Consider the following 27,611-nt stretch of genomic DNA (forward strand, 5'->3'; position numbering starts at 1 on the left):
ATTGTCAACACTAAGTGGCATAGTTTACCCATTACCATACTTAAACTGAACCCATCCAATTTTAGCTGTGTTAGTACTTCACCCAGCGTCCAATGCAATATTTTTACCTCTGCTCTGTCTGCATTTGGCCAGCATTTTAATTCCACAGTTCAGTTTAACCCCTGCTGTCTGCATTTGGGCCAGCAATTTCCTCTGAGCTTCCTCTCCAGCTCCATATACACTGATTGTTTTTTGCTGATCCATCTTCCTTCTCCTCGGCTCTACCCTCTCCATTTGCTGTACGGGCTCACTCCACTTCCCTACCCTGCCCCCATACCCACACTCCCCCACTACCTGCACATTTATACATCCCCAGACTCCACCCCACCCCACCCCACTCCAATCACACCAATCCTACAATCACACCCTACCCACCTCTAACTTCAGCAACTCTCCACCGAATCCTACTACACCTACAATGCTCTCCATTTCATCACTCCCTATAACACCATTTACCCTACTAATCTCTCTCTCCTGTCTTACCTATCTCACACATCTCCCCAACCCACACCATACCTCTCATTCACACTCCATTGCCTCATACCACCAAACTCCCACCCCATCCTACACATTCATTTCACATGAACTCTTTTCCTCTAACCCAACCTATCTATTTAATCCCAAACCACTCCATATCCCTTCCCCAGTACTCTATTCTTACATGTCATACTAGAAGAACACTGCTCTTAAACAACCCTAACTCCCCATCCCCAACACACTACCTCACACTACTCCTCTACACTACTAGAAAAAACTATCTAGGCACAACTCATGCTATACCTAACCCTAAACAATCTCCTCTCCCCTACACAACATGGCTTTCTCCCTAACCTCAGTACCATGACTGCCCTTCTTTCCTTTCTTGAAACCATCAGCCTAGAATGTGACTCTGGCAAATTTGTATCTACACTGTTTTTAGATCTGTCAAAGGCCTTTGACACCATCTCCCACACCTTACTCGTATCCCAACTCTCCACCCTAAATCTCTCTTCCACCACCATAGTCTTGTTTTCCAGCTACCTGTCTGACCACCAACAAGCTGTCCAGTAGAAAACATTAACCTCTCCCTTCCTACCTACACTCACCGGCATACCTCAAGGTTCCATTCTTGGTCCTCTACTCTTTAACATATTTATGAACAACGTCCATCCCAGAATCCTCAGTCATCCACTACGCAGATGACTCAACTATCATCTGCTTAGCCTTTTCCCCCTCCGAGCTCCTAGCAAAAACCCAACTAGCCTTCTCCAAAACAGAAACATGGATGCAATCCAACTAACTGACTCTAAACTCAAACAAAACAAAACTAATGATTTTTCTCCTACCAGAAACTCCAATATCGACAAAGCCTCATTCATCATACATAGCCAGAACAACACCCCCCTGGAAATCGTTCCCAACACCAAGCTTTTAGGCATCATCATTGATGAAGACATAAAATTTGATACCCACATCCACTCCTCAATCATGAAAACTCATCAAAAAATAGGTCTCCTCTACAGACACAACCACTTCCTCAGCCCCTCAACCCGACAAACTCTTGCACCCACCTTCCTGCTCCCCTCTCTTATGTGCGGCGCTCCCCTGTTCATCAATCTCCACCTTGGCCTACGATCCAAACTCAAATCTTGTTACCACAAAATCTGCAAATTTGCAACCAATTCAAAAAACTCATCCCACCACTGCCACTCCCTCCACAGCCTCAAATGGCTTGAACTTCCCAACTACCTGAGATACCTACAACTTGCCACTGCCCACAAGCTCATCTTTAAACCTGCTAACTACCCCTCTCTGACTACATCCTTAAAATCCTATATACCTAACCGCTCACTCAGATCTGAAAGCCAAAATCTCCTTCTAGTCCACAAACCATCACACCCTTCTGGCCAACTACTACTCTCTTGCTCCACAGCTAAACAATGGAACTCTCTCCCCTTCCAGCTATGCAACCTACCAAACCATAACAATTTCAAATCTCAGCTATACTCTCATCTATTTTCCAAATGGGAATGCCCTTGTCATGCTCCAACATAACTTCCTCTCTAACCCCCTCTCTTTTTACCCTGCACTTTAATCACACCAATTACCATTACTATTACTTACACCATGACCTGAGACGATCTCTCCCATAATAGGGACAGATCTACTCCCAACTAACTGATGTACTAATGTTTCACATACTAATATACTTGTTCTTCAATGCTCAATGTATACCTAACTTACTAAGTGCAATGACTATATGTTTATATGCTAACTTGCTGTATATTTCTCATTAATTATGTTTTTGTAATGTGTAACGTTATCTCTTGGAGCTTTTCTCCCCAAGCTCCACTGAAAACGGGCTCTTTATGGCCCAGTGGACTTCCCCGACCATCAGACAAATAAATAAATAAATAAAATGTATGACAGCAGCATTTTGTGGTTACTTGTTCTTTCACTTTCATCTCAGTCTAATACCAGAGAGTTACACTGAAGGTGACTATTTTTGGGAAGTTATGAAAGACGACACTATTCCCAAATATGTTTTATGCAACCTCACAAGCATTTATCTTCTCAGTTTATTAGGAACTGCTATTTGTCAGCTTTGAACACTAAACCTTGAACACAACATACTTCTTTGTTAAAGAAAAACAATAAGATTTTAATTCAGGCTGTCATTGCATCAAAAGGTTGCAGTTAGAAAAAGCTCTACAATATACTTCCGATCATCTAGAACCCCATAGATTAAGCCCCAGATCCCAACATAAATTTAGTTATTTCCTCTACAGTTATTGCAGTGCAATTTTGGCCAGTAAGTATATATGGAGGGAAATGTATGAAAAGGTTAAAAAAAAGTCTAAAATGTACCTTAGAGCATCTAGAACTCCATGGTTTCTGGAGTCTAGTAGCCCCCAGATCCCTCTTACCTCAGTGATTTCCTCCACAGTTATTTCATTGCAGTTTTGTCCTGGGTTTGTTGATAGGATGGAGACAAAATGGTGAACAGCAAGACAAATTGTGAAAAAACAATAGAAAGAAAACAAGAAAAACGTAATCTGAATGGCATAAGAAGGACAGAGTGGGAGAAACCAAGGAGTAAAGAGGGTATTTGAGGGGGAACCTCTCACCAGCACGGGTGATGCCATAGAATCCATTACCTATTGCTCCATTTCAAGTATGGGCAGCCCTGATCCCACATATGTGCCCACCATAGATTTGTCTTAAAAGTCATTCTGGAGTAACTTGCTAGCATCTTGGTTAGACAATTATTTTTGATAGAAGACTTTACAACCCATAGTTTCCTTCCTTGGGGAGTAATAGCCTGTGCATATATATAATATACAGATATATATAAATATATATATATATATATATATATATATATATATATATATATATATATATATATATATTTAAACAGTGATAGTAGTTTTTTTCAGTTTAGGACAGGGTTGTAAATTTAGTCAGCTGATGTCTGTTCAAAAGTATTTTTATTGTTTTTTCCCATCCCCCTGGACCTTGCCAGTGTTCCAATACTTTTGCTATATTAACCCATTCATTCCATAGTAACAAGAGCCAGGTATTCCTGCCCAGGAATCCCCTTCAGCCCTACATTCTCTGTGAGTGTTGGACGGTAGCGAGCAGGCCAGCTTACCAGTCCTTCAGGGGAGGTCTTGCCAAACACTGTCCCATTGGGTGAACAACACCCCACCCCCTGGAAGCTGCTCCAAGCTCATGATCTCATTCCTCCAGAGTAGAAGTATACATCCACATATTAGATTCCCCTTGGATACTAGTGTGAATGCAGTATGGTATTGCAAGCTTGGCTAGCTCAGATCTCCATTGGGTAAACACCTGTTGCTTCTACTGGGTATCATCCATGTGGTGAGGCACATGCACCTCTCATCCCTGCCAGGGTGGGTGAGCTGGAAATAACTGCTTACTCCCATCTTGCCATTCCAACTCCTTCAGGAACCTGAACTCAGCTCATCTATGCTATTGTTACAGTTTTACCTCTCTATGCCATGGAGCTAACTTTGAAGAGTCTATTGATTTTGATATGAACTTGACGTGAGGTCTGCACCCATAACTCTCAACTCTCCTTGACATTTAAGTTTCATACTCTTATTCTTCAGAAAATGCATGTGGTTACAAATTCTGTTGGCCTATTAACTTTATAAGTGAAACAGATTCATGTTTAACAAACTGTCCCTTATTTGGGCCTTTGTCTGTTATTATTTTTGGTGCCCCTGATTTGTGATGAAAAATACTGAGTATTATGTCTGATCCACAAACATGAATTGAATGTGCATTCCTTGCTTTCCCTGGTGTTAACCAGTCAAACATTTTTTTGCTTAAATCTAAACATATCCATTTGCTACTAAAACACACAGTCCAAAAACAAAACATTAAATTGATAACATGAGTAAAATACACAAGAAAATATGACAACTGAGTAATACATAAAAGTGTTGCCTAAAAAAAATGTTAATAAAAAAATCTGTATCAGCATAATAAAGTAGAGGTGGAATTCAGCCTAATCTCATCATCAGAGCTCCCAGGTCTAGCGTTCAAGGTTGAACTTCAGTCACTGTCTAAATGGAGCTTACATGTTCTCACCATGTCTGCATAGGTGTTCTTGGGGCACTCCAGCTTCCCCCCACCTCCTAAAAGTATGCTACTTGACAGGGTGCTCCAAACAGTCCCTATATATTGCATTTACCCCTAACCTTGTGCCTGAGGTCATTGATGAAAATGATCATAGGTGGACCAGTTCACTTACTTTGTTGGCAAATAAATTAAAGTAGCGAATTTCACAGGTGTTGGGCTTGATTCACAAAGGATCAAAGGTCAGATGTCTCCTACTATATCACATTGTAGGTCAGGTGCTAGGAGAAGCATGCAGGTATTGCATTAACATTGCGTCAGTTTTTAAAGGGCTGACCTTTAGTAACATTTAATGTTCCAAGTCAGTATAGACTCTGAACAGTTTTGCAGTAATTTAGGGCTGGCTACCTGTCCCAAAAGAAAGAAATAGTGTAGCTGAATACATCAGCTTAACAGTGGTGATTTAATCCTCTCCATCTAATAATGTTACGTAGCAAAAAACATGTCTACTTCAAACATTGGTTTCTGCTGAAAACTGGCAAAACATAAAGAAATTTTACTTGCTTGAAATCAATATCTCTGTAAAGACTTTGTGAACAGTGTTTGTGTTAACATCTTCCTACTTAGCCTTTTCTTACATTCTTGGCATTGAACCAAGTGGAAATCCCCACAGTGTGTGGTCTGCTTATGTTTTTCAAAGCCAGCACCACATCTCAGCTTTCAACTTTGGCATAATGTCTGACCTCAGGCCATGCATTTTTACTGTCTGAAAACAATTTTACAGTGCAATCCACATTCCCACCCCTACCAGACGTCCTTCTGTCTTTGTCTAAAAACATCAGAACACTTTACTCTGTATTTATGTCTCTTTAACATGCACTTAATATTAAAATCTATCTCATGTTCTTATAAAAGACCATGTTTTAATACATAGTGACTGAGATTCATAGACAGATAGCAAATCACTAATTAGCTGTGTGAAGAGGGTATGAATTTGAAGACAATGTGTGATGACTTGTCTTCTTAGCTGCAAGCCTCCCTGTAAAGTGAACTCCTGAATATTACAGCTGCACACCTTCACAGTGATCCTCTATTAACATCAACCATTATTACAAATCATCCTTTCCTTATTTGAGGTTAATGCTCAGAAAAAGAGTTATCCCTGAAACTGCATGACTTGTATAGCAAACTGGAGATCTACTGTCATTCTAATAGGATGCCTTGGTATTTCTATGGTTAATTGAAGACCAGCCCTGTAGCCAGTCATGTGAGCCACTGGTACTTCAAAGCCACTGGGACCCTTTTCTTCAGATGCAGTAACCCCAGTGTTGATTATAATTAAGGATACTTAAGGAGAGGTTGCAGGGGATTATGTGGTGATTCAAGTCTACAGTATTTTTCTTTAGAAAAATCTGACTTGCATTCCCCATACTTGTAATGTCAATCTTTGTGAAACCAAAATAAGTCCAATAGTTTTGTTAAGGTGGTGGTTAGTTTGTGATAGTTTATGTTACTACCATTTTTGGGGGCTCACATGACACTTTGACCATGCACTTTATACCCTGTGGAATCTCAGCTCCTTCAAGTAAATGAGAGAGAAAAAAAACAGTGTGATTACATCCTCCAGCAAGAATGCACTTCCAAATCCTACTGTGAGTACTTGAGGAAGAGTAGCCTTGATCAAGTAAAGCCGAAGAGGAACAAATTATAATGGGCATATCATATGCCACATTTGGAGATACTTGAAAAAAGATGTTGATATAGATTTTAATTGAAATCGGTTACGTTGTTTTTAGGCTGTTTGGAAGTATCTAAATTTTGGTCATATCTGATCATTTTCCATGCTCTTTCTTATGTTTTTGTTAATTCTGTGTTTTTAAACACCTTTATTGAATTATTACTTGTGACATAGGCAAACTTACACTTATATAAACATAATCAAGCCACCTTCACTGTTACATATCATATAAGCTAAGCAGCATCACATAAATTATACAATTCCTGCCTTCTCTTAAACCTCATTCCTCTTCCAAAACATTTTTCTGCATGTATTGTTCTCACAATTTCCACTTTTTACTACATAATTTACTCCTACCCTTTTCTGAAGATCCCACTTCCGTTCTTTTATCTCTGTTACAATATTCACTACTTCAGTTATAATTGGTTTAGACTTTGATTTCCATTTCCTAGTAATTGTTTTTTGAAAGCTACCATAATTAAACTTAACAAGGTATTGCTATGTCTAGGCAATTCAGATCCTGTATCCCAGCTCAAAAAATCTATTTCCTCATTTACACTCATTTGCTCTCCCAGTATTTCTGACAAAGAGTTTTCTGTAGGGAGCTTTCAAAGTCTGCTAACTCATGACACTCCCAGAATGTATGTTTCCAGTTACCTCTTTCTTCTCCAACACACTTCCAACCATTGCCATCTACCTGAGGAAAAAATATTTGGAGTCAGATTGGGGTATACAAGTTTCTATGCAAGCACTTCTAGGCAAAAATCCTAAATTATCTAGATTTTGTTTCATATTTGGGAGCCATACTTATCTCTGTGCACTGTTCCTCTGCAAATCGCATAGCTAATCTCTCTTCTCAATCTTTTCTGACCTCTTTTGATTGATCCTTATAGTTATTGTGCAATATTTTATATGCTCTACTCCTAATCCCTTTATTAACAATAGCTTCTGTTCCAGATTCAATTAAAATCTCAACCAGTGCAAGTCTTGTTTTTATTAATTCTGTTTTGTGGTTATTTCTTCTATGAGCTGCATCCCTAACAGAAAGAGATATCCTAAATAACATAAATAACTGGACTGCTGAAGAGCTCCACGTAGAACACCAACTTTTATTAACAATATTAACACTGGATTTAAACAAGGCATTTTCGTCCAAGTATCCCCCAGACTTCATCAGACATAACATAAAGCCATCCACATTCACCTGTTTTATACAGTTAATTTGATTGATTAATGAGTTAATTAAAACCATTAAAGGGATAGTAATCACAACTAAGAATCATGAGAGTAAATGCACTATAAAGTGCTTATATAAAAAAAGTTTAAAATACTAAAATAATCTATGACATCTAACAGTTAAAAATATTTAATCATAGTGGAATAAATATTTCTTAAATAGTATAATAAAAGTATGTATGAATAAATATAAATAAATATTATGTTATATAAAAAATAAACATTATATCAACTAATCTATATAAACTAGTATTCCTATGTTAAAAATACAAACAATGACAAAACACATTTATAACTTGGCTGATCTAAGTTTTAAAAGGGGTAAAATGAAAATAGAATCATTTAACCCTGGGGGTCTATTGGCTTCCAAAGTTATCTGCCAAAAATTTTCTTTAAACTCGAGTTTGGTTTCCCAGGGACCCCCTCTTATTTCTCTAGGAGCCATTTCAATAACTGAAAATAAGAACTGAGCATTGCTGCATTCCAGTGTATGTCTATACAGAACATTGGTGTTGTTTTTCTTTTTAACATCATTTAAATGTTCATAGATTCTACGCTTTAAGTGTGTCTCGGTTTTACCCATGTAGAAGGCATCACAAGACTCACATGTAACTATGTAAACCAGACCTTGCAAATTACAATTGGAATAGTTGTTAATGTGCATTGTTTTAGTTCTTGTTTTTATATATAATTCTTCACCCTGTAATATATATTTACATTGGTTGCAGGCCCCACACTTAAAAGTCCCCCTCCTTTTGTGTGTAAAAACCTGTGTATTGGCTGCATATTCCAGTAAATTTTTAATATTTTGTCCTTTCCTGAAAACTACTTTGAGAGGTTTATTCTTAAATACATCCAAGTCTGTGAATTCAGAAAAAAATTTACATTCCCTTTCTAGAATAGATTTGATCTGGTATGCAGTCCCACTAAAATTAGTCACAAAAGCTCTGCCAAAATCTTCTTGGGTAGCTTTCTGTGTTGGACTTTGTATAGATGTAACTAGGCCTGTGCCCAAAACTGATGTATATTTATCTTTTCTCCCTTGCATTACTTCTGTCTGTATATTGGTAATAAGGTCCATAGGATAGCCTCTATCCTTGAACATATTTTGTAATACCATACATTCATTCTGAAAATCCTGATCACTAGATGTCATGCAGCTTACATGGACATACTGCCCTTTAATACTTTTTTTTTTGGAATGAAGGATGTGCACTGCCATAACTAATATATGTATTGGAGAATGCTGGTTTTCTATAAACAACTGACTTGAACCCATTCCCTGTATTTTGTATTGTTACATCCAGGTAATTGAATTTCTCTGTTGTTACCTGATGTGTGAACTGAAAAAAACGTTGTGTCTGCATAGGTGGGCACACAACTGGCCCCCATGACCACCCCTTATTCCTGCCGATAAAATTCCCCTTCAAAGAATAGAAAATTATTTCTGAGGACCAATTCGGCTAACTCCAAACAAAGAAAGATGTCATTTTCAGAAGTATTTGTCCTCATTCTTAAAGCTTTTTCCAACCACAACAATCCTATGTTGTGTGGAATGGCTGAAAACAAATCTACAATATATATATACATAAAAATGTAAGACCATCCACACTATATTCTGGCTGTATTCTGGCAAGGAAATCCCAAGAGTCCTTTAGGATGTGGGAATGGCCCCCCCATATAGCCTTAAGTTTCCAGTCCAAAATTTTTGCTAGTGGTGCTATTTTAGAACTTTCTGAAGCAATGACTGGTCTAAATGGGGGGTCTTCCCCATCCTTGTGGACCTTGGGTATACCAAATATTGAAGGTGCTCTAGGCAAATTGTTTTCCATATATGAATAAGTCTGAAAATCAATCACCCCTTTTTCAAATAAATCTTTCAATGCCAGATCAATTTTCTTATAAGCAATATTGACTTTGTTGATGGATACCTGACTATATTTATTTTCATCGTGTAGGAGGGAGAACATTTTACCTTCATACACAATTTTATCCATAAGGACGATACCCCCTCCCTTGTCAGGTTCCATTACACGTACTTTGGGGTTAGAGCATAATTTATTCAATAAAGTATGCTCTTCCTTTGTTATATTATTCCTGATGCGAGTCTTTTCTTGGTTTTTATATATATTTCTTATTTCATTTTCTAATACATTTTCCAAGTTCCTTAATTGTGGATGTAACTGTGGGTTAAAAATACTTTTCCTAAGTATCATAACATTAGATGTAGGTAATGAAGTCTCATTGAACAACTGTTCTAAATTTATTTTTCTAATAAACAACTAAATATCTATAATTGTTTGTGACAAATTACCTTTTTTCATAGGAATATATTTAAACCCCTTCATAAATAAGATGAAAAATTCCTGTGTCACTTCTTAGGAACTATAATTAAATATATGAAATCCTTGCCAACTTGAAACATGTGAGATATTTTGGATATCAATAACCCTAGCGACTTGAGTTCCTACCTGTATGTCCCCCTGCTGCCCCCTCCCCTCTGTTGGAGGAGGGCTTTGAAAAAATGGTTGTTGTTGTTTTTTTGCCTCAATCTTTCTGATCTAGGTGGGGACATATAGCCATTATTGCTATCCATTTCTATTCTATTGGGTGTTACTGGTTCATTACTATTCTGTCCCGATGGTCCATGTTCTTGCAATGCTTCTGAATATGTCCTTCTAGTTTGTAAATTGTTGAACTGGGTCCTGGGTAATTGGTATTGTTTACCTTCCCCATATTCTTTCAGGTCACAATCTAATTTTTTACACTTTCTATTCAAGATATCATCACATTTTTTGTCAATGGCATTCCTAATATCAAAATACTTGTTTTGTTCACTTTGCACACCAAATAAAAAATCATTCTTAATACATACAAGCGCATCAATATGCTCCTGCAAAACCAACATTTCCCGTTCATTATTGCGAATCATAGCCTTTAAAATCTCTAAACCACATCTATATCAGATATCCTGAATACATCCTATAACCATATGAATTGTTTTGATGGCATCTACTGCAATCTTCTATCTGATACATTAATACTATTATTACATTGGTAATTTGTCTTATTTTTGTTATAATTGCAGCTTTGATGGAAACCAGTATGCAGTTCATGATTTAGGGAATGTATTTTGGAATTATCACCTAAAACGTGACTGGAAAGAGGTAAAGAGATTCATGCCATTTACTTCTAAAACATACAACCAGTTTTATGATGCATACATTTCTAAGCTTGCATTTATTTATTAGCAGCAGTGTTATTCTGTCAGCATTCAGTGCTTCAGCAGACTAATGTTTAAAACTATAGAGTTGCTATAATTTTCTGCACTTGGACTTATACACAATACTCTTCACATACCTGTGGATTACATCTGTTTATTTCTAGTTGCCCAACCATCAGTTATCAGTATTTTAGATCTTATTCATAGTCACTTTCATTGCTGGATATTATGGGTGGGGAAGTGTGTGTGTGTGTGTGTGTGTGTGTGTGTGTGTGTGTGTGTGTGTGTGTGTGTTTTGTGGTGGGGTGGGGGCTAAAACAGTAGTAGGCTTTTTTAGTATAGTTCTTTTCTACAAATAAAAGGTAATTTAGAAATGTTTGCAGTCCAGGATGGATGACACAGTAAGGGTGGGGGGATGGTAGTTATAGATGTTACAGATGATATTGTAGCTATGGAAAATATGTTCGCTAATACTAATGAGCATTTAGTGGTTTCTATTAATGACATTCAAAAAGTTTACTTTGATTTATTCTGATTTATACGAATGTCTTATGAGCAATATTTTTGTTTTTGAGCTGTATGAATTTTTAAGAATAGAAAATCCTAGAATGGGATCCTATTTTGGATCCCTAAAACTTATAAGAGTGCTACCAAATCCACTTTTAGGCCAATAGTATTTGCTCCAGACAGTATCACCAAGGGCATTTCACTGTTTCTTGATATCCTTCTCAATCTTTTAGTTCAAAAATCATCCTCTTATGTAAAAGACCCCTGGGACGTTTTGGGCAAATGATTTGACTTTAATCAGGAATATGATTATAGTGAGTGTGATGATAACAAGTACTGCCAACCATGTGCCAGGGAGAAGTACGGCAGTGGATGTATGACTTGTGCCAGCACAGCTAGCTGGAACTTTGTAAATAATTCTATGTCATTAGTATATCAAACTGATCTGTACAGACACTTGTGCTGAAAATGTATTTGTGAGCTTTGCTTGTGTTAAGTGTGTTAAGTTGTATCAACAGTGCACCCTACTGAAATGAAGATACATTTACATGTATTATGGTGTCTGAATCAAATTAATATGTTTTAATAGAGGACACTGGCACAGCAATGGTTAATCAGCTGGCTTATTTTAAGAAAAATAAGGGAAATGTAAATAAGCTGTTAAATCATTGAATGGCACCCCACAGTGCTGAGTAAGCCTAGAGATGGACGGTCTTGGGATCAGCCATTATCTGTTAGCTCTTGTAAAGAAGGAGGATGTGTTATAAATGTTTCTAGCTCCTAGGCATTACCATAAAGGCTCTAAATGTGTGTTGTAGCAGTCTGCTAAAGTCCTGTTTCAAACTTCAAAAGGGGATATTGTGGGAACCTAGATTCAGATGACCAGATAAGGTAATTCTGCAAGTCATCTTGGATATTGTAGTTTACAGAGAGTAATCTCAGAATATAGAGTATTCTGTTTGGGAAGCCTGACTAGAAAGACTGCTCACGTATTTCATCTTGCCTAGTAACTTACTTGGGAACGGTAAAATTCTCTTAGATTCAGTCATGAATATAGTGAAGTTAGTTTAGAGATTGTTTTTCTTTGTTTGTATGAGTCTGTCCATCATTGTTGTTTTCAATATTTTTTGTAATTTGAACTCTGTGGTTTACTGTGAATATATATTTAGTATTTTCATGTACTTTTATTATTTATTATTAAATATATTTAAAACTTTTTTTGTGGCTGGTCCTTAGTATCTAACCTTTGAAAGTACTTATATTTGTTTGATGACACTGTGTGGGCCACTCCAGAAGGCCTAGTTGTCTTGGTGAACTACTGCCAATTGTATTAGTATTAATATTGTACAGTACAATTGGACACCCTTTGTAAAGGGCCTTAGAGTAGCTGATTGTGAAGTGTCTGATATTAGTGATAACCACCTTATACTCTGGGCAGAAGGGGGCACAGCAGGTAAACCTGTCCCAGCCTTTCCCAGGTGTGTGTGTGAAAAGTAAATTTCTCAGTGTGTGTGTGTGTCAGCTGCTACTTAGGGCAGGGACAAAAAGCACTGGGTTTACAGAGAGGGTAATGGAGGACTTGGCTTGTACCAGTGGGGAGTCTTATTGGGGATCTGGAAGGAGACAGAGAGAGATCCAGACCCGGGGCTGAGTGTGTTCCCTGTGTGCTCTTAAGGGGAAATTGTACTTGATGCAGAGAAGTCTGCATCTGGAAATACTGAGTGTATCCATTTGTATTCCAAGTGCACATCCCTCTTCAGTGTCAGTGGAGAGGATTCAGGCTCCTTGATTACTGGCCCAGCATGGGGATGACACATACTGGTGCCCATCACGTATTGGCAGCAGTGGTGGGGATCACAGTGATGATAGAGCTTATATGGTCATGGTTGATTGTTGATCGGTTGTGTTCACTGTTCACCAGTATCCCTCAAGAATTAGGAGTGGACTGGATTAGACTATGCATGAGCAAATTTACTGATTTTATCTGGCAACAAAATTACATTGTGTTGTCATCTATTAGAAGTACTTTTAGAAAACAACTATTTTTTATTTAATAAAAAGTACTATAATCAAATTAAAGGGGCGGCAATGGGGTATGCAGTGGCCCCTGCATTCGCCAACATGGTGCTAGAATGGTGGGAGTCTACATTTTACATTTGAGTGAGTTAAGTACAGAAATTATGTACTATAAGAGATTTGTAGATGACCTATTTTTTATTGTTACTGGAAGTCCACAAAGTAGTGCATCTTTTGTTCAAGGCCTTAACAAGTTTGGTGAGTTTCTGAAGTTTACCCTAGGAGGTACTCCAAAGTTAACTTTCTAGATGTAACTATTGAACGGGGCAGAAAAATTAGAAGTTTGAGAATTACATCTATAGGAAGGATATCTTTTCAAATGGCTACCTTCACTATAAAAGTAATCACCCTTATTTTATTAAGAAAAATATTCCAAGAGTCCAGTTTATAATGGCCTCAAGGTTGGCTACCAATAATATAAGGTTTGTAAAAGAGATCAAATTTATAACCTCATTATTCCTTCAAAGTGAATATAGTGAAGATTAGTTATTAAAGGAAAAATCCACCTTAGAACTCAAAAACATTTTTTCATTGTATTTTTGTTTTCTGAGCTATTTTAATGCCTCAAAATTTTTTCAAGTGCTTCTTTTACAGTTTTAATGTGTTTTCCTTAAAATAGCAGATGATGGGCCTGCCTTGGTAACATGATCTTGTTTTCTTGCTTTTGTTCCTTCTTCCCAGCATACATTTCAAGTCCTCTTTATATGAGTCATGTTAAACATGAGGAAGTGTTGTTTTCTCATGCCATTAAGATAGAATGGCAGGACTGTGAAGCACTGTCATCTAAACACACCTTCTGTAACAGAGCTATTTCTATGTTTCCCTGATTGAGCCTCATTTATGTGTTCTGTCAGAGCTTGCTCTCTACTATAAATAGTTGTTAGCTACTTCCAGCAAAAGAAAGTAGGTAAATAGCAGGCTTTTGTAAAGGGATTGTTTTATAGTTCTAAAAGAAATGACAGACCTTCTCCAGCACTTTCATGCTGAGGTGTGAAAAGTCTCACTGCAGTAAATGATCCTTGCTGTACATTTACAAGTGACAAGTAGTAGGACTCCAAATTAAGTCTGTCTGCTACTTCCCCATGCCTTCAGTGGGAAGTTTTTTCTCTATCATGAATGATGCAGATCTAAAATGTGCTTTACTAGTTCCTTTATAATTTCTGTCACATATTTATTTATTTACTTATTTTGTCATTTAACTGGGTTAGTCCATCTGAGCAAAAGCCCATTTTCAGTGGAGGCCTGGGGAGAAAAGCTCCATACAGAACACTTATCATAGCAGAAATAACAGTAAGTATAGAAACCTTCAATTACAAGACAAATTCTAATACAGAGGTAACTGAAGATAGAAAAATATCTCAAGTTATGTCCAATATCAAATAAATCAGCTGGCAGTGCAGTATAAGATACTAGAAGTCAATGGTGGCTACTAGAGTTATACATTTCAGGATATAGTACAATGTAGAACAAATCAGGAAGCTGTGGAGTAAAGAGTTTTGACTCAAGTAGAGTAGACAAAGGCAGTACATATGAGGAATACAAAGGGCATCAGAATAGAGAATAGTGCTATGCTAAAGTACTACGGGTGGTAAAAACTGGATGGGGAAGTGGATTTAAAATGTTCACCTCCCCCCTTTTTATTTAATATGTATTTACACTCTGGTAGCCAGGAAAGTGAACTGGTCCCAGGACCCTTTTCAGCCACAATTTGGGCTACATTGGCAAAGATAATAACAAGTAATAAATGCACTTAGCAATACAAAGAAAATAATACTGATATAAAGACATTGACAAAAACTGAAAAACTGAAATAAATCTGTCAAAATCTAGTATGTTTGTCATTCTGTGTGAAATGTGAATTCTACTATTTAGGTAAGACAAACAGATGCTTGAAAGACAGAATTAGAGAACATTTAAATGACATTAGGAAGAATGATGTTCATAATGCACTGTATAAACATGTTCTAGAGAATGACACCAGTCATACTTTTAAGTTTTTAGTTTTGGAATTACTTATACCTAGAAATAGAAAATGGTGATTTAAGGAATAAAACAGAATGTAAAGAGATGAAGTGGATTCTAGAATTACATGCAGATGTTAGGAATGGACTTAACAGAACTGTCCCTTTAAGACCAATTCTCAGATCACGTGACTTGGTGAGGTAACTGTTTAAAAGATGGGTTGTTTGTAACAGTCTTAAGAGCTGATGAAACACCTGTTTAAAAAGGAGTGAAAGCCCTTATCTGTGTTTTAACAAATGATACGTAAGAACAAAAAAATTAATTCAGTGCACAAGAAGAACACGGGTAGTAAGCTTCAGATCACAGGCGGAAACATTTAAAAATCTACTATTCTTAAAATATATACCCCTATAAAAAAAAACTCCCCCAGACCAAACAAAAAAAATATGCATCACTTATAACAATAATTAAATCAAATTTATACTTACTAATAAAACTAAAAACTGCAAAAATATATATATATATATACATACAAAAAAAAAAAAAGACACTCTGTCTAATATATATATATCTGACCTTAGCTCTAATTCATAAGAGGACTCTTAAAAAAAAAAAAAAAAATAAATAATATATCATATATCTCTATATCTCTTTAACAATAAACAAGCAAATACCAAATAAAAAAAAAAATTTTTTGTTTTTTATTCTTCATTTATCATGACTGTTATCTTTGAGACTTCTACTACAACTTCTACCTGTATGACTGTATGCTGCCTTCATCAGTTCTTTCTAGTTGGTACTTTCATTTGTGTTTTAATTTTGCTTTTAAGATTTTATTTTCCTTCTTTGAATAAAATCCATGATTTTATACAGTAACTGCCATGGTTGACTGGTTGGACTTACTTCTCTTTTTACCCTTTCATATTTAACCAGTCTTAATCCGAGTATGCAATGTTTTTCTCTACATTGATAAAGATTGCATGTGCAACACATAGCTAATGTGTGACAGTAAATAAGTAAAACATTAAGCAACATTTACTAGAATGTATATATTAATAATGTGTAATTCTACTGTGTTATGTTTATTATAAATAATGAACTGTATTCACCCATATTGAATATATATATATATATATATATATATATATATATATATATATATATATATATATATATATATATATATAGTACATGTGTACAAAAACACGAGTGTATGTGTGTGTGTGAGTGTATAATGGAGAACTAGATTATAGGCCTGTGTGTGTACTAATCAAAATGGAAATTTTGTGTAACTGTATGTGTGTCTACACAAACACATACACACACACACACAGATATATCACATGTGTGGGCATGTGTGTGTGTGTGTGTGTGTGTGTGTGTGTGTGTGTGTGTGTGTGTGTGTGCATGTGCAAAAATGTATGTAGCATGTAGAATACTATATGTGGAATGCAGTACTATGTTGAAATACTTGTCTGAGTGACTGTGTGTGTGTGTGTGTGTGTGTGTGTGTGTGTGTGTGTGTGTGTGTGTGTACTTCTGATTTCCTTTTTGCAATGTTTTTAATGCAAGAGCACACAGTAAATATATGTTAAAGTAAATTCAGCTGTATATTATAGTTGCCATTCCTTTGTGGACTACAAAATGCTCATGCACTCTAACAATGTAAGGACAACTCAGTGTCAGTGGGAATGTCTTACCATGGATCTGCATTTTCCAGATATGCATCCCACTCTGGGAGGATGTCACAAAAAGCATAAAATACCTTTTTATGAGTAATATCAGTGAACCTAGTTAACAGGGTTGCCACTTGTCAGTCATTCTGCAGTTCTGTTCTATGTGAGGAGGGAGGGGAGGCTTGAAAATGGTAAATGTATTGATACTTTACAAGAAAAAATATTTTCTGACTTTTCTCTAAATGTCACAGAAATCTTTGATACTACATTTAAGTTATCTTAACATGTAAACTATTATAAATAACCAACATTTAAAATTTAGCATTTCAGTACTGTGTTATGCCTTGTGTAAATTTGTCAGAAGATGTGGCAACGGCCTTTAAACTCCTTGCTGAGCTAATTGATTTATTTTGCTATGAAAGGGGAGTGTTAAGTTCTGCTCCTCTCTACAATAAAATAGTGGAAACCATTCCACAGCTTTCTGTCTTTTTTAAAATAGCTGCTGTGTTCCTGACATTAGCAGATTTAATTGTCCTTCTAAGATTGACAATAGTACCTGACAGAGTCAGCTACAGATTTTACTATGTCTATGGTATGTCATGCAGGCAGAGATGAATTCCTCTGCAAAGTATGTAAGAAGTTAAGCCTAAAAAGTAGGTGGACTTTTCCTTCCTTTGATTCCAATGCAAGGAAATAAAGGCTTTAAGAAGTAGAAGCAGGTTTCTGGTACCTGTACAGTTATGGAACCATATAGTAGGGAGAAAATAAACCTAAGGATTGAATTAAACTGTAGGAGAGGGCAGAGTTATTATTAAAAGCAGCTAAGGAAATTACTGAGAAAAGAAGGGTAGTATTTGAGCCCATTCTATTAAAACCACTCTTTAAGTGTAGTACTAATGTAATTAAAAAAGGAGATGGGGTAATGTAGATAGGACCAATGTTTGTTTTTTGGACATGTCAATAGATGCTAATGCCATTCGAGAAGCCATCAGCACCAATTGGAAAATATTGGAAGGCATCTCAGATGTTATTAAAGTTGTAGGGAATTCTCCTAAGTTTGTTTACAGGAGAACTAACAGTCTTAATGTATTATTACAGAAAAACAGCGCCCAAATGCCATTACCAGAGACAGCCAAAAATAAAGGATCCTACAGATATGGGTTTAGTTCTTATGTAGGTTCATTTCTGAAGGACCATGCATTTTACTAGACCATATAAAAGAAAGTATTGTAGTCCCAGGATGGTTCACTTGTAAGTCAGTGTGGCTGGTTTATATTAGTATGTGTTCAGACTGTAATGACTTTTATGAAGGTATGACAACAAGGAGCTGAGAAAAGACAGTAAAGGGACATCAGCATTCTATTAAAACAAAAGATGAAAATAATACTTTATACAAGCATTCTATTATATGTAAAAAATAAATGTTTTTGTTCTCTGTGCTGGAAACAGTCCCACCAGATTTAAGGGGAGGTAATTTTAGAAACAGAGTAGAGGTTAAAGAACCAGAGTGGTCTAAATGAATGTGTCAATACAAAATGTTTTTTTTTTTAAACAGGAGATTAAAGTTTTATAAGTGATACTGTTTTTACTTAAGTAATTATTTTAGAACAGTGTTCAAAACTTTGGATGTATTTTTATGTAAATATGTATTTATTCTAGTTGTTCATTGGTTGATTTTTATTTATAAGGTGTTTGGTTAATGTGCTTTAACAGTTTCTGATGAAGTCTTTACAGATGAACGGGGTATATAAAAAACTTTGGACTCTAATTTCATGGCTGTGCTACTGACTATGCTCTTAATACAGTGTTTTTTGTATTGTTTGAGTTTTTTTTACTGTTGTTGGGTTGGTCTTATTTGTATTTGGTTTTACACAAGCAAACTTCATGGAAGGAGTTCAAATCTTACACCAGTGCAAACAAGACAGCAGTATCACTGCAACCAAAAAACTACCCTCAAAAACTCTTAAAAAATCAATCAGACACTTGCCAAGAAACTACACAATTGGAAAGAGGAAAGAAGTTAATTTTTTGATTTAGAAAAACATCAGTTTCTTAAAATAAATTAACTTGAAGCAACACATGAACAAATCCACCAAGTGGAAGATTATAATAGGGGTGAAAGGGGCTGCCATCCAGGGCTCCAGTGTTGGGGCGGCCCTTGGCCATCCATAAAACAATTTTAATTTTAATCAACTCATTTGTGCCTGTAGTGTGATCTACATAACAAGAAACGCCTTTCTCTCTTTTCTGATGTGCTGCCTGCCTGTACAGGAAGAGGAACACAGGTTCCATCCTCCTCCTACCCAGTACAGCGAGTAGTAGCAGACGGTCCATAGTAAGTACAACCAACCAGGTCTGAGAGACTGAGAATCTGTAGCAGTTTTAAGAATTACTGCTGATCATGAATCTGTGAATACAGATGGCTGCTTTTTAAGAACAGTACAAATTACTGCTGACTAGAATTCATGTTCTAAGTCAGTGAAATGAGAAATGTGAAATGTCAATGAAATGTGAGAAGCTTGTTGCATTATTTTCACTTGATGTGTATGTAATCTTCCATTTAGAGAGCACTGTTTGGTTAAGAGACTGTATCCTAGTTCTGTGCCTTAATACTCCACACCAACTGCCAGACCTCCATTAACTTTTGTTTCCTTTGGAACATCACTGAGGCTTAGTCAGTCAATGTCACTAATTAGAATTTCATACATTTTGTGATTCACAAAATGTATGTTGGCGCAAAAGTTGTTCTGTTAACTTTTTAAGGGATTTAGAGTACACTGCTCTTAGCTGTCTCAAATTTTGCAGAACATCTCTGATTTTGCCTCATATTTATACCCTGTCCTTGAGTATGTTTCTTAACCAGTCCTTTGGGGCAACTGGAATTTAAATGGTCCTCTGGACTGCAAGCCAAGTAACTACCTATGAACCAGAATAGCTATGGTGTAAAGGAAGGAAATTGATTGTAGTAAACAGTTGTATTATCATGTGAACTATGTTCTTAGGATATGATCCTTGGTTTCATTCTTCTGTTGAATGTTGATAGCGTGTTTATTATATAGCTGCGAATAAATTTGATGGCGTGAAGTCTTTGAATTTTATGTTAATATTATAATCATGAATACATTTTTAATTTATCTTGTTTTTTGCAGGCACACGGGTGTGAAATGCACTATGAGTTACAGTAATTTGTCTATCAGTTAGTGCAAATGAGTAAGGCTATGAGCTGTTAAAGAGTTTGATCCCCTCAGCCTTTTATTTGTTTTTTGGGTGACTTTGAACAAGTTACTTCAACAGATAGTATTTCTGGGCTGTTCCTGAAAAGGGACACTGGTGTCCAGTGGGCTATCTCAGGCTGTTAGCAAGTGCATTATAAATTTGCCTTTTAAATTCCTGCACCCCTCACATAGCCATTAATTGGTACTTCGCTATATCCTATTTGAGTATGAGTCCTGGCACATCTCTTGTAGTATAATGGGGTGGGGTGCCAGATGCATTTTTACTAAATGTGAGTTTCAAGGGAAGATAAGTTTACTGCTTTGCATGCTGTCTGTTTTCAATGTGCAAATGTTTTGTTTTGTTTAGAAATGGCATGGCTGTCAGTGTTTTTTCTGTAAAAATTAGAAATAAATGTTTTAAATGAAATCCAAATATCTGTGATTATTGTAGAGAAGAAAATAATATGTACACTGAAAGGTTTGAACAGTGTTTATGGTAACTAGGGAGAGATGGCTAAGTACTGGGATATTACTGTGGCTAGAGAGGGCCTGATTCATTACTCTGCATAGGACCTCATGTGTCCACAATCCAGCTCTGTTGACTCTGGAAGGGTAACGTGCAACAACAGAACATTATAGGTCAGTACTGTACTGACTGATGTCAGAGGGGATAGTTATTTTTGATGGCAGAGAAGACATAGAGAGGCAAACGAGATGTAGGAGTCCTGCAAAAATGTAAGCTCACCCCCAGAAAACAGTATGTTGTATGTAGTAATACAGCTGATTTTTGGATGACTTGTGGGTTGTTGAACAGAAGCTGCTGCTGCATTTATATGGTCTTTAATAGTTTTGCCTTACTCATTGCATCAAATAATGAATTGATTCAGCAACAGACAAGGATTGTATAATATAGCCTATACATGTTGGATTTTAGTAGTCTAAACATGTTGTATTGGAGTAATATATTTTGCAGCACCTTCTTTACAGCTTCTATCAATTGCAATGGGGGTTGACAAGTCTCAGGTCATATAGTTTGCATTATTCTGAGTGATGATCACACGCATCTGATTTTCAGCATCCATTATGTAGTAATTGTTGCACATTACTATGATATAGTCTTCCCTACAAGACTGGATTGCAAAGGATGTCTGCATTTACTTAGAAACTGTTTGTCTGGTAGATAGTAAAATAACAAATAGAAAGCTTAGCGGTCAATGGATAAAATGACTCTTTTATTAGAATACTTTTAAGCGCTTTTCATTTGTCTCAAATAGCAAACTTCCTCAGAAATAACAAAAATAACAACCACTCACTTATATAACCAACATTACTGCCATTTCCCTACAAACAGGAAGTGACATATCTTATATCTTTACTTAAAGATATATTACTTCATCACATTAAATATTACTTTTTAAACTTGCTTATTAAAAATATTATAACATTATAAAAATTATAAAAATTGTTACTATAAAAATTAAGTACCTGATCATTACAGCCAAGCTATATCATGATAGCACTTCATTACATAACTATGAATACTGGAAGTATCTACTTATGGAAATGTCATAACCAAGAACCCATGATGTGTTAATGAAAAGCAAACAAAAAAAAAAACTACTAAGCATATATTTAAATTTCAAAAAATCTGGTGATAACTAGGGGCTTAAAAATCAAATAAAATAAAATAAAAGAGATATGAAAAATATTTATATTCATATATGTATATGTAATTCAGCCCATTGACTTAATTCTATGAATGAGCTATGACCATATTATTCCCATTATTTTATTTTGCTATTATGTACTATCTTTCTAATGCCTTTAATCTAAGTATACTGTTAATAGTGTGATAATCATTGAGTCCGGGCCATACACATGAATGCAATTTTAGTTGTCAAATTAATTCAGCCTTCTCTAACTGAATTGCCCAAGGACCACCTCTATCCTTCTCACTAATTTGTTGTATAACACAAAATTTGAATATGTGGTCTTTGTATTCATTTATATGTTTTGCTAATGCATTTGTTAAGACCCCTTTTCTAATAGCATAAATGGGTTCATATACTCTTTCTTTAAAACTTCTAGTTGTTTTTCCTATATAATATGCCAGGCATAACTGGTAAATAGCAACATAGACCACCCTTCTAGTGCTACAATTACATTTACCAGGAATTTGATACTTTTTATTTCTAATCTCAACAAATTGACCTTGGTATATATAACTGCAATAATTACACATTCCACACCTATTCATACCCATATGAAGATTGTTCCTTGGTTTCTTACTATGTTCAATTAAATTCTTGAGATTTTTACACCTCCTTGCCACCATTTTTAATCCATCCCCTAATTTAGCCCTAGTTTTTGCATCATCATAAATGGCTGCCCAATTTTTTACCATGATAGCCTTTATTTTGTAAAAATGTGTACTAATTGAGAGTCATATTGCGCCTGATTAGATCTTATCTGATATTCTTCTATTTGGTAATTAAGAATTGGAGCAAAATGCCCATACAATCTTTTTACCCGGACCTCATTATATATATCATTGAGCATATTTTCTGGATACTCTCTCCTGATGAACATCTTTTTAAGTACCCCACATTCTACTTCAAAGTCCACATCTGAGCTTACCATTCTTTCAGCTCGGATGAACTGCCCTTTTACCACTGCTTTTTTATTTCCTATAGGATGTGAACTGGTGAACTACAAAAAATAATTTGAATTTGTTGATTTTCTATGGATTTTTTGCCTTAAATCTTTTGTTTACTCTATCCTTACTTAAGCTGACATTCAAAAAATTAATTTCTTGGTTACTAACATCATGGGTAAAGTTTAAATAATCAGTAGTGTTGTTAATATGGCAAAGAAAACTTTGGAGAGTTCTTTCATCCCCTTTCTATAATATAAAAATGTCATTCAGGTAGTGCAAATATAGGTTTATATGCTCACTATAATTATTACTAAGCACATATTGTCTCTCCCATACCGCCATAACCAAATTTGCAAATATTGTTCCACATGGGAAACCCATGGCAACCCCCACCTTTTGGAGGTGGTACTAATCCCTAAATGTTATGTAATTATTTTTTAAAGCAATATCAAATAATTACGTATACATATTAACTTCATCCTGTGAGACTCCCTGCTCATAAAGATATTCTTCTATAGTTTCAATACCCTCATGGTGGGGGATAACAGAAAAAAAGATTCTTTATATCTACAGTTAAAATAATACTTCATCTGTAAACACACTTTTTCCTATTAACTCTAAAAAATGCCACGAGTCCCTACAAATTTATGGTTGGTTTTCCAAGCATTTCTTCAACTTACTATCCAAAAATTTTGCACAGGCATAAATTATCGAGTTACGCCCATCTACAATGGGACAATAGGGGGGATTATTGATATCCTTATGTATTTTAGGTGATCCAAACATAGTTGGAATAGTGGGGGAGATCATATTTAAGTAATTCAATGTATTGATGTCAATCCTACTTTCCAAGAACATATCATTAAGCATCTCACTGATTCGTCTATATGCCATATTTAACTCACTCCCTTATCTGGTTTCATGATTCTGATATTCTGCTGCATTAAGAATGCCAATATATCTATCTCATTATCAGTTAAATTATGTCGATAGTGGCTTGTCCTTTTTGTCAATGCATGTCTAATATCCAGTTCACATATTTTTTCATACAACATCAAAACCGGATGCAGGGGAGGGTTAAAGGTACTACTAATATGTAATCCATTTTGGTAATTGTTATTATTAACATTACCAAATAAAATTCTAAAATTCAACTTACGCAAAAAGATTTTTAAATCTATTAAGGCATCAGCTAGCCTAGTTTCCTGTGTTGGCACAAAGGTTAAACCCTTACTTAATAAATTCACCATAGTTTCATCAATATTAGTGTCCAAAAAATTATACACTTAAAATCCTTAACCGTGTTAGACACTATAACAGATTTTTCATTAACATTACTATTTCCTTGAACCAATATAGCCCTTAATTTTTTACCAGAATTACTGAAAACATCATTACAGTGATTGGTATTGATAACATCTCTTACATTTTCCAATAATGAAAGTTCTTCATTCTCAATGTGGGTATATTGAACCATGTTGACCATAAAATTTCTATCTAAACTAAAAAAGTTGTCCATAAAATTAATGTTGGCATCATTATTTCCTTTGTTCATGGTCAGCGGTTGTAACTCATGAACCTGCCCCATCCCTGGTAGCCCCCCTCCTCCTCCTCTGGTTCCTCCTGGATGGACTGTAAAAAATTTTGATTGTCCGACCAAAAGGTCTTGAGTGAGAATGAATCGCAAATCAATTCGCAAGAAGAAAATCTGATTGTTGATGACTAGAATTATCCACCCTGGAGGAGATCAGAAAGAATTTGTAAAAGAAATAATATTAATAATAACTCTAATTGGTCGGACAGAATTTTCTATAAGACCAGCAGGATAGCACCATACTCGTAAGCCTTTTGTCACCGCCTTGTTTTTTATACAATCCATTAGATAAATGTTCTCAAGCTGCAGTTTCTTAAGTCTAGACAGTTTACTATCAAACTGATTAAGCAACACTTTAATAATGTTCCTCCCTTCCTACAAATTATTGGAACTTAGCAGAATTTGTAGTTCATTAATTAGCCATTAGTTTAGCAGTTGGGGTTTCCATAAATCATTATAAACATTAGCAGCCCTTTGAATCGAACCATTAATTGTACCAGTCATAATTTCACTATGCAACCTGGAACAGTACAATTAATTTCCCCATTATTATTGGAGAACTATAAAGTTGTACCTGCTATATTAACGTTACTGGGACCAGAATTACTGCTTAGCTGCTGTCCTTCTCCAACATCAGCTCCATTTAATCTCAACATTGGCATTCCCTGCCCAGGAGGAATCATTTGTGAGGCCAGTGAGCCCAGTCTTCACAGCTGGCCCATATCCTGACCCACGTTACCAAGCATAGAAAGGTGGAACTGTTCCTCCAGCCCTTGCGACAAAACAGCCACAGTAATATGCTGCTGCACTTGGTCATTTGAGACAAATGAAAAGCACTTAACAGTATTCTAATAAAAGAGTTGTTTTATCCATTGATCACTACTCTTTCTATTTGTTGTATTACTGGTTTATGTATGGTTTTGGTCATTCGTAATAGTTGTCTTGTAGAAAGCACAGAGGACTAAAGCTATAACTTGTTACTGCTTCTTGTGGCAAGGGCACAGGGTTTGAATCTTTCAACCTTCATTCACCTTCTAAGTGACATTGAACAAGTCACTTAACCAGACAACACTCTGGAGCAACTGGTAATTTGTGCTAGGTTCCTTAATAGTCTCCTGTACTGCATGCCTAGTAACTACAAACCTGTTGTTGTTTGCCAGCCAGTCCCTATTACTAAGCTGATCTAATTCAAGAAATGTTATGGTAATATCACAAGCACAACATATTTTTTAATGCAACATGGGCAATATATTCTTCAAGGGTAGCAGGCACTGTATTTGTAGATGAAACCCTAAAATGCAAAGTGTTTTGCCAGCAGCAACCTCTGAGTTAGTAATATATCTTTATTGTGGAATTATTGAGATGACTAATTACTTCTGCGTGATTGTGCATATTGACTAAGCATATGTTATCAGATGATTAATATTTTTTATGTTCTCGCAAATACTTTTCTACTTAAAACTGTACTACACATGGCTTTATCTTATGGTATGATGCTAGTGAACTTTATACGATGTCATGTAGTTCATCCAAAGCTACCAATAAAGTACATGCAATTTATGTCTTCATAACAATAATGGGTGTAGATAGTCAGCAAAGTGGCTATAACTGCTGGTGGTGGCAATCTGTGGAAGAAAGTACCTTATGCTCTTTCTTAACATCTGGTCAATTTTAAACAGGCTATAATCTGCATTTGCAGGACCAGTACTCAGATCTCTGTGTGAATTTATCTGGAATACTTTGGTTACTGCATGTTTGTGTGAAACAAATTTGAAATATGCCACTTTGGTTGTTATTATTGTTAAGTTTTTTGATACAGACTTCTGAGAAGGATGCAGTCAACAAATGTAGCTATAATTGCTGGGTATGGGGGTCTGTCTGTAGATAAAAATGACCAGCTCATCTGAGATGATAAAATTAAAAGTCATTAGTTTGTCTTTGCAGGGCTATTGTGTTTGTGTAAAGCAAATTGGAATACTTTACTGTGTCCATTTTTATCACAATGAGATATGTAATGTGTACACTGTTGATAAAGTCGCCATAATTGTTGTGCATGGATATTGGTGAATTATAATGACAGATGTTTGACTGACCTTTTACAGCTGAAACATTTGAAATTGGTAATTTTGTCATTTGGTTCACAAATTGTGTTGCACTATTAATGGAAAAATGTTCAAAAATACAAATGTAAAGCACACTATCAAATGTCACTGTATTAAATAAGAAATATAATTTAAACAATCAGGAAGATGAAACAAAGAGCACATGTATTTATTCATGGTCCTAAAAATGTGTGTGTTTGTGGGGGGGGGGCATGGTTTCAAAACAGCCCAGGGTGCAAGGTACACATAATCCCCCACTGAAGCCACCCATACCATGTTTAGGGAAACTAATTCATTATATACATTTCCAAACATATCAGGTCATGAAATTTATTTTGTGTGTCTACATCCATATTTTCTAACCATTTGTCATTTTCTGCCTCTGCTATTTTTGAATTTGTGCACATGTTTTGATACAGACTAGTATCCTACACCTTGTATTTACCATTCAGTTCCTTTTTAACATGTTACACTTGCCCACAAGCACATACTCAGATACACATGGTGCTTTTTATGACATCTTTTGGAGATGTTTTATTTAAACCAACATATACTATCTTTATGTGATATTCTGTCACACTAAAAATATATTTGATGGGCCAAGATGGTGAGCAGTTAACAGCACTGTTTTTTTTAGCTCTGCTTCATTTTAACATATTGGACAGGATTGTTACTAAAATACTCAAGTAGAACATTTCACGACTTAATGGATTTATAGTTGAACATCTGGTGAAAGATTTACTACAAAAAATGACAAGTTTAAAACTCTTTTAATTGCTTTTTCTGGTCAAGAAACCAGAAAGAACCAATTGTCTCAGAATACGCTACTCTAATCCCAGTGTACAGGACATTACAATGAAAAAATACATACAGGCTATACTAAGTAACATTGATGAGTTATCTATAAAGACAGATAAATTAGAAAGCAAATGGACAATTTGAAAGAGGAATGTAAAAAAAAAACAAGTTGAAATACTGAGTGAATCTCTTAAACAATAAT

The 27,611-nt window shown here is 35.7% G+C and overlaps 1 protein-coding gene across 1 annotated transcript in view; it reads left to right on the forward strand.

Annotated features, from left to right (window-relative positions):
* Window positions 1-27,611, forward strand: part of LOC122817074 (lysosomal protective protein-like) — a 337,956-nt gene that overhangs the window by 216,282 nt on the left and 94,063 nt on the right. The window contains exon 10 of the mRNA XM_044090226.1: window positions 10,689-10,767. Within this exon, the coding sequence (XP_043946161.1) occupies window positions 10,689-10,767 (79 nt within the window). The remainder of the gene's footprint in view (window positions 1-10,688; window positions 10,768-27,611) is intronic.

This window comes from Protopterus annectens, chromosome 12.part0 (genome assembly GCF_019279795.1).
Source record: "Protopterus annectens isolate FY-2018-M chromosome 12.part0, PAN1.0, whole genome shotgun sequence".
Lineage (NCBI taxonomy): Eukaryota > Metazoa > Chordata > Ceratodontiformes > Protopteridae > Protopterus > Protopterus annectens.